This window comes from Strix aluco, chromosome 10, assembly GCF_031877795.1.
Source record: "Strix aluco isolate bStrAlu1 chromosome 10, bStrAlu1.hap1, whole genome shotgun sequence".
In the NCBI taxonomy this organism is placed as follows: domain Eukaryota; kingdom Metazoa; phylum Chordata; class Aves; order Strigiformes; family Strigidae; genus Strix; species Strix aluco.
The window spans coordinates 14,842,440-14,857,204 of NC_133940.1; the positions used below are offsets into that span (position 1 = coordinate 14,842,440).

Consider the following 14,765-nt stretch of genomic DNA (forward strand, 5'->3'; position numbering starts at 1 on the left):
TCTGGTCTTTATCTTCACCTGCCTATCACTATCTATCTCAAGGTTTTCATCACTTCCCACCTTTGTCTCATTCCTTGCCATATGAGCTTGCTTTTTCCACTTGCCCTTCTTGTCAGTATTGGCGAATTTTTGTTTTTCACAGCACTGGTCCCGGCTGTGGGAGGACTGGGATGTCAGTCTCATCCATCCCTGCCCACCATCTGCGCACCTCTGAGTTCCCCACGATGGCTCCCATCTCAGCTCATCCTCTTGCCCTGTCCCAGTGCACTTCCAGCCTCCTCTCACATCTTCTAGTTGGGCTCCTCGCTGCTTGGAGTGATTAATCCAAGCCACACAAAAGACATTTACTCTGCAACATCCTTTAAAATGCCTTTTCTACTTTATCTCATTCCAGTCCTACTCTAGAGGCGTCCCTCTGGACACCGTATGAGAGGACCGCTGTCCATGATGCTGTAAACCTGCTCTCCTAAATTGCTGTAATCTGCTCTGCATCCACCTCTGTGTTTAAGGACTTGAAGGGTTTTTCATGCCATATGGAATCCTCATATAGCAACAGTGATGTCTTTCTGCTGGTAGCAGTCAACAAACAAGCAAAGATTATATATGTTACCCTTAGCTGCTGCTTATGGACAGAGGAAAAGATGGCTCTGGCTGTGCAAAGGTACCTGGGATGGAGAGCACAGCCTGCCATGGCTTTGCGTGCTGCCTCACAGAAATGATCGTGGTGTGCTCTGGCCAACTGGTCCTGCTGGGATGGGATGGCAGGGCTTCAGGATCAGCCCATAATTAGCTGCAGTGACCATAATTAGCTGCAGCGACATTCAGCACAGTGGCTAAATGTGACACTTGGAAATGGCTCAAGAATGGGAGATCAGACACTGGGTAAGAACTAATCTCATAAAAACTGGCAGGAAAGAGGAAGTTTCTGCTCCTGTAGGCTGTAATGGTGTTCTTGAAGGGAATCCTGTGTGTTTGCAATAAAACCTTAAATCCAGCTCTTCGTTGGTGCTTTACCTTCACCCTTGGGCTTCCTGCCCTGCAGTGAGCCTAGTTCAGAGGCAGAGGCTGTGCACTGCCATCCTGCAAGCAGCTCAGGCAGCCCTCGGAGTACTGGCATTAGCTTCTGTGCAAGGTAATGCACACAGGGCTAGGGCAATCCCAAGCACAAATAGAGGCTGGGCAATGAGTGGGTTGAGAGCAGCCCTGCGGAGAAGGACTTGGGGGTATTAGTGGATGGAAAACTGACTGTGAGCCAGCAATGTGCACTCACAGCCCAGAAAGCCAACTGTGTCCTGGGCTGCATCAAGAGAAGTGTGGCCAGCAGGTCAAGGGAGGGGATTCTCCCCCTCTACTTCACTCTCGTGAGACCCCACCAGTGCTGTGCTGTGTCCAAGCTCTGGGGCCCCCAACATCAGAAGGACATGGACCTGCTCAAGCAGGTCCAGAGGAGGCCACGAAGATGATTGAGGGCTGGAGCACCTCCCCTGTGAGGACAGGCTGAGAGAGTTGGGGTTGTTCAGCCTGGAGAAGAGAAGGCTCTGGGGAGACCTTACAGCAGCTTTCCAGTGCTTAAAGGGGCTACAGGAAAGATGAGGAGGGACTCTTGATCAGGAGTGTAGGGATAGGATGAGGGGTAACGGTTTTAAACTGACGGAGGGTAGATTTAGATCAGATATGAGAAAGAAATTCTTTCCTGTGAGGGTGTTGAAACACTGGCACAGGTTGCCCAGAGAAGCTGTGGCTGCCCCCTCCCTGGCAGTGTTCAAGGTCAGGTTGGACGGGGCTTTGAGCAACCTGGTCTAGTAGAAGGTGTTGAGGGCTTGGAACTAGGTGTTCTCTACTGTCCCTCCCAACCCAAACCATTCTGTGATTCTGTGATTCTAACAATGTTGCGGGCTGCCTGGGAAAGGCAAAGTCTGAGTCACCAAGTGGCACTCACAAGCCCTGACTGGATTGTTCTTTTAAAGTTTATATATTGAGCCATCTTAAACTGCAGAAGGGGAAGCAATTGTCATCTGGAGAGGGACCAGCCAGCAGATATACCTAGAGGGTACCCATTCAAAAGCCTTTCCTGGAGACAAGCCATCCAGAGAGATAACCCAGGCAGCCAAAACGACATTGCAGGCTCTTATTGAACCCTGTCTCTGGGGGACAGAAGGACTTAAACAAATGCAAGTGAGTTTCTGTGGAATTTTGTATCTTGCATCTCTTTGCTTCCTGCACAAAGCATGAGATACTTCTTCTTGTCTATACCTGCACCTTTTTTTTCTTTACCATCAGAATTAATTTAGAGATTTTCTAGACTGCATGATTATGCAAGATTAGACTTCCAGCCTTTTAATGGAAATAACAATAGAGGTGGGTGGCTCCAAAGGCAGCTTCAGGCAGCAAATCCACTTGCAAAGAGAAAAGTACTAAAGGGGTGCATTCTCTGGAGCACAAGACATTTTATAGCTGGGTTGTGTGGCAGAAGTGTCTCAAGAATGGTGGCTGTAAGCTGGCAAAGTGGGGATGTGGGTACCAAGGAAAATAGGAAACACAGAGCCACCGTGAGTGCTGAGTCTGTCCTGCTGTCTGAAATGCATCACGAGTTACTGCAGCAGCAAACAGCAATCATTTGTGCGAGTTGGTTTTGCCTATCAAAGTATCACCACTTCAGAGAGTCACTCAGCATCACTGAATGTACCTTCAGATGATGATCTAGAGCAAACAACCTGGGTAATGCTTGACATACCAACCTGTCTATCAGACGCCATATGTTTCTTATCTCTTTGCACATTGCACATGTTCTATCCTTCTTTGAGAGGAGGGGAAAGAGAAACCTATGGCATTTAAAAAGTGGAAATGGAAAAGATATTTTCAGACGTGGTACCAAAGCCATGATGACCAGGATCCTTCATGCCTTCTGCTGTGCAATACAGTGTGATCATGGAAACGTTTATTTGGAGTGCAGGGCTGTGACTGACATGCTCCTGTTTCAGTGCACTACCAGTACAGACAGAAGAAAATCTCTGCCAATTCTGAGCCGTATAAGGTACATGACCTACAGATGAGACAATCTAATTTTATCCTGTAGTGAGCTCTGGTGCACCTGTATAATGAATAGCACATTATCACATCCTTTGCTTGACTATCTCAATATAATATATTTAGTTTTCATAGCCTTCGGTACATCATGTTATTTATTCTTTCATCTAATGTATTTGGAGCAACTTGCTAGCAAGATGCAGCCCTATTTATCCTTCTAAGGACAACAATAGCAGGAATAAATGTTAAACTAAGGGAAGGAATAAAAAAAAAATAGCAGCTCTATTTGTGCTACGCTGAGATGCATTTCTTGGCAGCTCTAGAGATTCAACAGTCTGGTATTTATCACGACGAAACGCCGAAATGTCTGATGATTACATGAAGGAAAATAAAGAGACTGAGCACAAACTGCAGACTGAGAGATAAGGCTACATTTTTACTGCAGGCAGCTGCTAAAGCAGCGGTATGTCAAGTCAGCCTCGTGCTGCAGCAGAGGAGGGTGCACAGGACAGGGCAGTGAGGGGGGCAGAGCTGAAACCAGTGGTAAACAGGACAGTTTAATACCAAGGAGGAGAATTAGGCAGCCTGCTTAATCACATTATTTAACACCATGAGGATTATTTTTAAGGAATTTATCCTTCCTTCATCTCCCATCGGATAATGCTGCAAAATGCTGGCATTGCCTATGGAGACTATTTAAGATCTTTTTTTTTGAAACAAGTCCCTGGCATAGTGTTCAGTGAGTGGAGTCTGTCCAGCAGCTCCCTCAGAGATTTAGCATTGACCCAAGTCCCTTGAGGATGTGGTCTGCCGCTGGCTACAAGGTCCTGCCCTTGAGGCGCACGCTGCATTCGGCCCTGGCTCTGTTTGAAGGTGCGTGCTTGGCGTGACCCCTCCCGCAGCGTGCCCTGATGCAATGGGGATGGGTTGCACTATTATAGACCCTCGCTATGAACAGACTTAACGCCCTCAGGGGTTTTTGGGGGTAGAGTGGAGGAGAGTTTCTCTCTTGGAGGGTGTGAAATTCCAGTCTCAGTTGGGGTTATGATGCCAGGATTATTGAAACCAAGAGTTGAAGAATAAGTTTTATTATTGAATCTGAAAGGCCCAGGGAGCTCAGGGAGCTCCTGGTGCATGTGAGACAGTCAGTGTACAGCTTTGGTCAAGGTTGCTTAAAGTTAGGATTGGTATTTGAGAACAGAAAGGTACAACTCTCAATTATTAACAAGTCTATAAAGCCTACTAATCTTGGGAAACATGCTGAGATGGAGGCTCATGTTAGCTACAGAGAGCAGCTGCTGTGTTTAGCTTTAACTTTAGGGCTATGGTTACAAACCGGGTTAAGATTTCAGTTCAAAAAAGGAAATGTGCCATTGCCTGGACTGTTCTGGACATCGCACAGGCCATGTTCTTGGTTGAAGGATGATGATGAAATCCATTATTCTGTACAGAGGGAGAGAAGCTCCTGTTTTTTAGAAGTTGCATCCCAGTGGTGGAAGTCCTCCATTTCCCTGACACAAGCACAGAGCTGAAGTAACACATGATCCTTCTGTTTTGGCTTCATTTCAACCTTTTACAGCACACCATATTTGATACAAGACTCAAGGGAATGATGAATTGCCCTTAGAGGTGGAATTTCCTAATGACAATTCAATAAAAACATATGGACATGCTGCATATGAAATAGACCTTACATTCTTTGCAGGGTTAACATAGGTAGTAGCAGGAGTCTCTGCCTGGCAAATTCTTCTGACAGATGCTTTCCTCATCCTCTCTGCTCCAAATAAAACCACCAGCCTTTTAGATCGATAATCTCCTCTCATGCAGGTGAGGGGATTGCTGAGTTACCCTGGTAGCCTCCTAGGCTGGAGTGCAGACCCTGTCACTCAACAGTACCAAGGGCATCAGAAGCAATTAAAGAAAAATGAGAATTGATTTGAAGAATGTAATAATCATTCATCTAGCTGGGGAAAAAAAGGGTTTTATCATTGATATATTAGAAAGAGTATCATTTACTCTCTGATAAGCATTATGGCACCCACAGAATTAAGTCTGAAACCTCAAGGACTTGCACTGTAAATTATTCTAAAGAACAAGAAAATAATAATGTCACAAGTCAATCCAAGAGGCTAAGAAGGCTAGAAGTGGGCAGCGGAAGGGTTTCTGACTCCAGCCTTGGCCCAAAGCAAGAAGCCAAGTATCTCCCTGGACCCCATGCCTGCCTTTCCATAGCAATTTTGCTTCCCAGCATATCATGCCTAGCTTGTTTTTGGGATCACTGTTGCAGCTACTCTTGGAAATACATGGATGTTCACCCTTTGTGGTTCTCATGTGTTCTGTCATATTGATGCAGATGTGCTCACTGCAGGGTAAACTTAAATGGGGATGGTGATCTCCGGGTACAGAGGGTAGAAAATAAAAGATGAATAACAAAGCAAGGTGGTTTTGAGGGAGAAACTGGAAACTGCCATAGCCTGTAAGTATCTCTGCTTGTGCTTTGGTGGCTGCCCTTGGACAGGCAGTTTTCTCACTCTGTGCTCAGCTTCTCATTGCTCTAACAAGGGACAAGGAGCTTCACTGATCTTTGTAAAGCATTCAGTAAGCACCACGTTTTTCTTTTATGTTCTGGATGTCCCTGCTATAGAACACATACACCAAACCCTGCCTGTAATGGAGTAATTAAACAGCACTGCTGAAGGGTTGTTGTAGGATGGGGCTGATTACAGTTCACCCAGAAATGTCTTTCCAAGTCCCAGGCCCTTTGACGTGATTCTCCCCACTTCCTCTGAATTTCTTCCTGTATTAATTTCAGCCAGTCCTGGGATTATTTGAAAAAGGGCCTTGGGGGACTTGTTCAAAGGCACTGCCACTGTGGATGTCTTTGCTTTCTGAACTGAAGCATTTCACTCCTATCTGTCTGGACATATGAGCTGCTCAGCACTGCTTCATTAGGCAAGTTATTTTTAAATTCCCAGAAAGAGCAAAACATTGAGAGAGGAATTAGCATTTGCTGTTGAAACAGCTGCAAAAAGAATAGGCAGAAATGCACTCCGGGTCCCCCCTGCTAGACCTATGATTAACCAGACAGCAGTACCCAAAGTCACTGACACATGCTCAAGCTGCACATGAGATGTTAGAAATCATGCCTCAAGATAAGGATTGGTGAGTGACCATCAAAACGGTGGTTTGGATGTAAATAAGAGAGTGACCATCAAAATGTCTTTGAAAGATCCTTCTTCCCTCCAATCCCATCCTGTGTTTCCCACTTTCTCTTTCCCCCATTTTTCTCTTAAGGACTTTGACATCTAAAAAACCTCCATTCTTGTTACTCAACACAAATGAATGAAAAGATAAAGTCTGCCCAGGGTCCTTGCTTCCCCTAAACAATAACTAAAACCCAGCAGGCACCCAATACTTTCAAAATGCTAAAGGACAGCAATAAAGCTGATGTTATTCGGTAGTACTCTCGCCTGATAACATGTTTAAGTTTCCCAGTGGCTAACACTGCTCTTACAGCAAGCACGGAGTTAAAGCAAAAGGCATGGCAATAAAACTGTCAGCAGCACCTTTTGGTAGCTGTCTTTTTGCAAATGCTGATTGCCCTGCGGCTTGTGCTGCTGAGGGCAGCTATGGCTCACACTGGTAATGTTACGCAGGCAAAAAAAAGTGTTGGAAAGCTGTAGTCCGTTATGGATGTGGCCTAAACCTGAAAAGAGAGGAGAGATGACTGAAAATGGCCTTTTCACCTATCTGGGAGCACACACATATTACAGCTAAGGCTGCCTGTGCCTGCCTGTGTCACCTCTTCTCTGCTGCCTGCAGAGTGTTTCTGTATTTATTCAGAAGAAATCTAGCAGGAGCTGTTCTAATAACCTGCTCTCAATTCCAGCCTAATGAAGGCTGCCAGATTCCTCTGAATTAATTCTGGTTCAAACTAGACTGTTTCCTTTGGAAAAAAAAAAAATCTCATTAACTGTTTCCAGTGATTCTTCAGTGACAGGCACTCTGCCGTAGTCAGCAAATTGTGGGTGGACTGTTTCAGTGGACAACTTTCCCCACTGCTAAAAATATACAGCAACTGATTTTGATGTCCAGCTACCAAACACCACTTTGCCAGACAAAGAACCCTTTAGTGTTAAATCTGCCACGTACCTTCCTAGAGACTGCATTTAAAATGTCCCTTAACCTTTTATTTCTTCATAAACTGTGTTCCTTGGGCGTTTCCTCATGAAGGTGTGTTTTCCAGCCCTCGGGGAAGTCTTTCTGGAGCCCTCAACAGAGGTAATAAAGCCTCCCTTGGTGTCTCCCTTTTCGGTTCCATGGAAGCACTAGCTCCTCTTGGCAGAGCATCTCATTAGGACCTCATGTTCAGCTGATTATTCCTCTTCTGAATCACTGTTTTCTCTGACTTTGTCACCACCCCTTAGTCCAGCTGCTGCTCTCTATTCTTAGGCTGATGGCTTTACATCTGGTGGCATTGAAAAACATGTTGTTTACTTAAGCTCAGCTCATTAAGTGATCCAGATTAGGTTTGGTATCAGTGACCTGCCCCTAACTTCTGTGCACCTGCAGATCACCAGTAATGATTTTATATTTTCTTGTAGGTCACATTAAGCAGTGTGGGGTCAAGAACTGATGGGAAGGGAGCTGTGCCTTGTTCAGTGATACTTCTGCTTACAATAACACTTGGAGACCTATCAGTTAGTTTTCAGTCCAATTAATATTGTTCATATTGACTTACATTGTTCCTCTTTTTCAATCAAAATATCGTGAAAGGCAAGATCAGATGTCTTACTAACTGAAGGTTTATTCTATTAGCACTACTACTTTAAACCATGACATTAAGGAAAGTATCTGGTTAACTTGACAAAGACAACTTTCCATAATGTTACAGGATCTTGAAATGATTTATTAGCAAGGCCTCTTACCTACATTACTCTACATTATTTTGTTTGACATTGCTGTCAGCATGACAGAGACACACCACATTTGCTCCAGGAAAGGTCATACTTACCCCCATCCACAGATGGGCTCAGCCTTCAACCAAGTCTTTTGTAGGGCCCTGTTTTATTGCAAAATGCAATATCCCTACCTTTTCTTTTGCAGGCAGGCTTGTGCTTGTTTGTGACCACTCCAACAGGACACAAGTATGAAGGAGTCAGATTTGAAAAGGGGAACTGTGGAGTCAGCATAATGAGAAGTGGTAGGCAGTTTCTAGTTGTTGGATGAGCACTGATTAATGATTTGGAAACCTGTAAGCAAGTTCCTTTCAAAAATGGGCAACAACACTTCTCTACAGCTAAGTTGTACCCAAACCTGCCAGTTTTTACTCTTTCTTAGGTTTCCTCAATCACAGAATGTCAAGTAATATGTTTATTAACTTCTTAGGAGACAACTGTCCTTCCTTGCTTGCCGCCAACTACTTCTGCTCAGAGACAGGTCTCCAAATAAACTGCTCAGTGGTGGCAGAGTCACTGTTATTTAGCCCAAAGCTGCAGAAACCTTTGTATCTATGATGTAAAGTCCAGTGGCTCCACAGCTTCCTGCACTACATTTTGCACCGTGGTGTCTCTGGGCAGAGCTCACAGATGTTCTTCAAACCCCACATGGTAGTTTTGATGTTTCCAGCTCTCGCCTTTGAGAGCTTACACTGCTGTGTGGGAACACTAATACCCAGGAGCTAAGTAACACCAAGTAGACTCATTTTTCTGTCTGAACAGAGGAAAAAAGGAAAATACCTTCAAGTGTTTTCAACACTTGGAACCAAGAAAAAAAAATCTCCTTTTCAGAACTCTTCACCAATACAATATTTGGACTGTCTATTTAATTGTAGCATCTTGCAACTGTGCCATTTCTTAGCGTGTAACAACTTGTTGGGTTTTTTTGCTGCTCATTTTGAGGAGAGGCAATGGAACAAGGTTTACGAGACTGCTGCAGATCAATCCGCATAGGAAAAATCCTGATACAGAGCGACGAGGAGACGCAAAGAGCAAAAGTGTACTATGCTAAGTTTCCACCAGACATTTACAGGAGAAAAGTTCTACTCATGTACCCAATACTAAGTAAGTGTCTTCCATCATTATGTACAGTTTGACTCATCTGAACAGTCAGTGTGCTGAACTTAAAGGAAAATTTCCAAATTTCAGGGGCTTTGATTAGGTTTATTGCTTGGTTTAGGTGACTTAGTAGGGAATTTATCAGGCTGCGCCAGAATACGTATTAGTCAGCCTGCACCAGCATGAATGCAGAGCAAATCATCTGGGCATGCCTGCGTTTGTGAGAGAAGTTGAAGCATTAAGACTTGATAGAAATTTAATTTTTTAAATTTTGCCAGGAGAAAAGACTCCAACAGCCTTTTTCTCATGCTGTTAAAAGACATTTTTGGATTAATGTCATAATCCTAGGAGTAAATTATTTTAAAATTAAATACAGTTAATACTACCAAAAAAAAAAAAAAACAAACAAACCAACTGGTAAGCATGGTAAGGAGTTTGTCAGGATGAAGTAACTTTTCCAGTCTAAGATTTCATTCTGGTTCTACACATGGAGCTCTTAATTGCCATTTTACTATTTTAGATGAGCTTTCTTGCCTGAGGGCTTTAATAAAATCCACCAACTTCAGTGCTTAAAACCTGGCAGAGTTGGCTGTTTCAGAGTAGAGATTAAGTTCCTTCATCAGGAGACAGAAGTTTTCTACAATTAATACATGCAGAGGTGACAGTTTTCCAGTGGGAAAGGACAGTATCATCATTCAGTCACACACCAACATTAACACAGATAGTCTTGGATGGCCAGGGACAAGTTCTTCAACCAAGGTTGGGGGGAAAGAAAAAAATCTCACTTTTTCCCCTTTTAGGTACTGGTAACACTGTCATTGAGGCTGTCAAAGTTCTTGTAGAACATGGTGTACAACCCAGCGTCATTATCCTGCTAAGCCTCTTCTCCACACCTCATGGTAAGTTGAGACCTTTGCAGTCTCTCAAAAGGTGCCAAATCTATCATCTAGAAATTCCCAGAAATCACCATTTTAACTACAGAAGTCCATCCTGTTGCACCAACACACTTCGGACAGAAGTATTTTGGAACAGACTGACACACTTGGAACAAATGGATATGACTGTATGATTTTACAAGAGGCTTTTTTCCTACATTTCATTATTGTTGAGTTGCTTGAGGGCATGCTTAAAAATCTTTTTGGCCAAAGGGGGAAGTACTTCATTTAGATCAGTTCTGGTCAGTTGCTGCCTGAACTCTGAGTCGGGTGCAGCAACAAAGCCCTCTCTCATTACAAAGTCAAGCATCTCAATGTTGGGGTTGTATAAATTGCTAAAATTTCTGCTTTAACTTACTTATTCTATAGCCTGAATTTTTTGGGTGCAACTGGATTTATAGCACCTAACTAGGTAGAGACTGACAGTAAACATCATGAGAGAAATCCTTTGGGCCTTTTCCACAATGCATCATACAGACCTGTCCTACAGACTGCACCAGAGACAGTGGAAATGGGTTTCACCACTTAAAGAGCTATTTGCATGTTCAAAAAACTACCATGCCCTCGGCTGAATACTTTCTCTCTTTTGTGACCTGCAGCAGTGACTACAGCCAGCCCGAGGAATTTCTGTTTTCCAGTGCATCTACCCAGCGTATTCAACAGAACTTTACACATTTTGCATTTATCACATTCTTTGTATGCAACTTTTTTTCAGAAGCTAAGGAAAAAAAGTCCATTTAAAAAGTAACTAGCAGCCCAGCTTTAAAACCACAGGTAGCAGGGGGTGCAGTCAAAATTACTGCTTTTACGCCGCCCAGATTTCTAGTTAACAGCCTTTTTAAAGGCCAAAAATACTAATTGGAAAAACTGTATGCTCCTTAGTAGGCCATCTGCAATTACGTTTGCAGCATCAGCTGCGATAATGCACCAAGGAAAAAGATCTCAACATCAGTACTTTGAGAAACACTAAGTTTCCCCACAGGGATCTGACTGTTCATTTACATGCTGCCTTGAAGATCACAGACACGTAATGTCTCCAGCAAACGCCACACTGACGCTGTATTCCAGGACACCCACCTTTCACTGCAGCTTTCTGCACTCAGCTTTAATCCCGGGACGCAGAGGAACCCGCCCGACTATTCTGTGGCACTGGAAAGCAGCATAAACAGTACAAATGCCGGGTGTAGTGTAAGGATATCTCCTCTAAGTAAGCAGAAGAGAACAAAATGGAGCTTGTTCAGCCACTCAGACACGCGTTTTTTCCATGTTTTGCTCTGCCTCATTTTTACACAACTTTTGTATTTGCTTCACGTTTCATTCTGAAGCTTTCAAAAATACGATGTGTGAATATTGATTGGAAGTGGCTCAGAAGCTCTCAAACTATTTATTGTTTCTACCTGGACAAGAGCTTGTTATAACCAAGTGAGGCTGAGCTGCTTTTAAGGAAAGGGTAAAATCAGCAGTAACTAATTCCCAGAAAAGTGACTGAGGAAGTTACTTGGAAACCTTTAAAGCTGTTTCTACATCTGAGCTGGATAGCTGCGTTATCATAAAGACATCTGTTTTAATTAGAAGACAAAATCTGATTTTCTATACTACCTAATGAACAGTGCTGCAGCTAGCCAGTAGCCAGGGATACTGCCTGCAGACCTTGTAGTGCTGCTGCTGCTTGGCAGGGAAAGGACACTGACAGAATGATACGGCTGTAAACAGAACCAAATCCAGAAGGGAGACAAGAACCTGCTCAGAAAGCCCCTGTAAATCCTCATGGCTTCAGACAAGCTCTGATACTCCTATCTTAAAAATACACTTCAGTCGACTGACACAGAAAGTCACCGAATCATCTTCCTGTTTATACAAGGAATTTAAGAGTTTTAAAAGGCACAAATAGCACCTCTGTTGGTGCTAGATTCCTATATATTTCCTCTTGTGTTTAGCTGCCATCTTCCTCTCAAGCTCCTGCTCCAGAACATATTTTGTCAGAAATGAGGCGATTAATTCTGCTGCCACCTTTCATCAAGCGCAGGTCAAGGTCCACCACGAGATTTACATTAGAAGTGCAGGTTTAGATTGATACCATTGAGGTGCTGGAGCGTGTCCAAAGAAGGACAATGAAGCTGGTGAAGGGTCTAGAGCACATGTCTTATGAGGAACGACTGAGGGAACTGGGGTTGTTTAGCCTGGAAAAAAGGAAGCTGAGGGGAGACCTTATTGATCTCTACAACTACCTGACAGGAGGCTGTAGCGAGGTGAAGGTCAATCTCTTCTCCCAAGTAACAAGTGATAGGACAAGAGGAAATGGCCGCAGGTTGTGCCAGGGAAGGTTTAGATTGGGTATTAGGGAAAATTTCTTCACTGAAAGGGTTGTCAAGCACTGGAACAGGCTGCCCAGGGAAGTGGTTGAGTCACCACCCCTGGAGGTATTTAAAAGACATGTAGATGTGGCACTTGGGGATATGGTTTAGTGGCCAACTTGGCAGTTAGGTTAACGGTTGGACTCGATCTTAAAGGCCTTTTCCAACCTAAATGATTCTATGATCCTGTGATTGAGGATGGCAATCTAAAAGCTCAGATGTGGAAGGATAGTACCTGTATGTAAATTCTTCCAAGAGCACAGCACTGCCAGACACACAAGATCCAGATCAGAATTTAGCAAATTACTGAACACCATTAAAAATGCCTCTTTAAGGTACAAGATTCTTCTCCAGCTCTTTAAAATTAGCATGCCAGACCTGCTGATTTAAAAATAAGCAGCTGGAATAACCTGCGATATTATTTGAATAGAAAATACTTTGTTGTATGAGCCATAAATATAGACTTCTCTCCCCATCAGAAGAAAAGGGACCCTCCATCCACCTGTCTACCGAAGGAGAGGGCCTGTCGTCAGCACGGAAGAGCTGAGATGGAGAAAAGAGCAAAGGTAAACTGTTAGGAATTGTTATATCCTTAGGTTTTCTCTCAAGTTTGTTCTGGGCTGGTATATTAGTGTAAATTGGCTTCATTTGCCTGCTCAGTACCTGGCTCTGCTAATACTTTGAGTATATAAGGATTTGAGTTTGGCAGGTCTTTTTTTTATTTTTTTGCTTCAGGTTTAGAAGCTCCCAAGAGGATTCAGATTTTTCTCACCTCACTGCATTTGGATTATTACTTATCTATATTGTCAATAAATTATTTTAATATCTTTTTAGGAAAAAAAATCAACATTTTTCTCATCTATCGCTGCATACCAAATAACCAGTTTTTAAGACCCTGGGGGATTTAAAGCAAATTTATTTACCCTCATTGAAGGAAACGACATTAAATTTACCATGGAAAAGTGTTGCAATTCTCCTTCGCTATACATACATTAGCAAATTGAAAGCATTTAAGTATGAATTACACCATGCTTTTGCTATAGATTTTGGATTTTTTCCCTATACTGCAAAGTTTTCTATGCAAATATATTCTCCCCTACAAGCTTTTTGAAATATGCTGCTATGCTGATCCTAATTTTTTCAAAGCTCTTAAGGATATATGTGTGCACAGGCCATTAATTGCTATTAATGTCAACTGGATACTGAAATCCACTACGTGGTTTTGAAAAATCAGAGCTTATTCTGCACCTGAAGGACCCTGTGAGGGCATTTGCAAATAAACTCCACCAAATCACACTGAGGGAGGTACTCTTCCTTAGCTGTCTGCCCAGGACCTCATCTACAAGTTTTTACCACTGAAGTAAGGCATGAATCAGCAGAACTCAGCTGCCGTCTCTGTGCATCACTGGGCGTTCATATCCCAGCAAACTGGCAAATATCTGCCTGAAGAGTCTGAACTCACCCACGGAGCTAAAGAATAACATGTTTTATTCCTCTGTTGATTGCCATCTGATGATCTTCAAGATTTTTGGTAAGATTAATCAATTAAAAGTATTTTATTGAGGGGAAATAAAGAGACAAGCAAACAAAATTACTTGTCAGATGTCATAAAACACTGAGAGGCTGTTCCAGGAACATAAACCATCATCTTAGCTCTCTGTTCAAATAGTAGAATATGCTTCACCTCCCATTTGCTCAATAATCCCTAACATTTTGCTGCGTAGGTTACTGGTGTATAACAAAGCCACTTTTATCCTCCTCTGACCTTGCCTGGTATTCAGAGAAGGTAAGGAGAAAAGACAGGATTCACTTTCATGCATAAATCACTTTGTCGCAGTCACGTTGCCTCCTATTTCTTCAGTTCTTTGAGGTCTGCCATTGGAGCACTCTGACAGATGTCCTGCTGATTTACTAATTGCCAATACTCACACTCGGTGGCAGTCTTATCAATTGTCGGCACGAGGCTTTCCATGATAAATTGGATCAATTGTGTGCCGATCATCTGCTCCCTGAATTATTGATGTTTGACAACAGAACGAATTTTTGCCTGCTTCAAAGATGTCTGCCAAAAATGAAAGTGTACATACACACACAGGGTCTCTCTCGTCAGGGGATACAGTTTCTCCAACTACTGGAATGTGTCAGAGGTAGGAGCACTGTCTACATAAAAAGATCTGTTTGTCGTGGGTCAGGAACAAGGCACCTTTCCAATGACAAATATTTTGGTTCATTAAAACTGCAAAATTGCTTTGTGACATTAAATTTACTCTTCTTAATTTATCTTTTTTTAATTTTACTCACACTGAACAGTCAAACCAGAGCTATTACATCATGGTTTGACCCTACATTATATCCAAAAGTAATACAGGACCTATACTGCAGCAATGATGCAA

At 43.0% G+C, this 14,765-nt stretch overlaps 1 protein-coding gene across 1 annotated transcript; it reads left to right on the forward strand.

Moving 5' to 3' along the window:
* The first annotated feature begins 6,617 nt into the window (after positions 1-6,617).
* Positions 6,618-10,231, forward strand: LOC141927700 (uracil phosphoribosyltransferase homolog). Its single transcript, XM_074834952.1, has 5 exons — positions 6,618-6,683; positions 8,134-8,230; positions 8,928-9,089; positions 9,884-9,982; positions 10,014-10,231. Exons 1-5 carry the CDS (start codon positions 6,618-6,620, stop codon positions 10,031-10,033), a joined length of 444 nt encoding a protein of 147 aa, XP_074691053.1. The 3' UTR covers positions 10,034-10,231.
* The last annotated feature ends 4,534 nt before the right edge of the window (positions 10,232-14,765 follow it).

Bases quoted from the DNA above. Each gene is read 5' to 3' on its own strand.
- LOC141927700 (XM_074834952.1), top strand. From the start codon at position 6,618: ATGCTGATTGCCCTGCGGCTTGTGCTGCTGAGGGCAGCTATGGCTCAC. The intron at 8,231-8,927 runs GTAGGCAGTTTC...GCTCATTTTGAG, and splicing joins AGTCAGCATAATGAGAAGTG to GAGAGGCAATGGAACAAGGT. The intron at 9,983-10,013 runs GTAAGTTGAGAC...GTCTCTCAAAAG, and splicing joins CCTCTTCTCCACACCTCATG to GTGCCAAATCTATCATCTAG.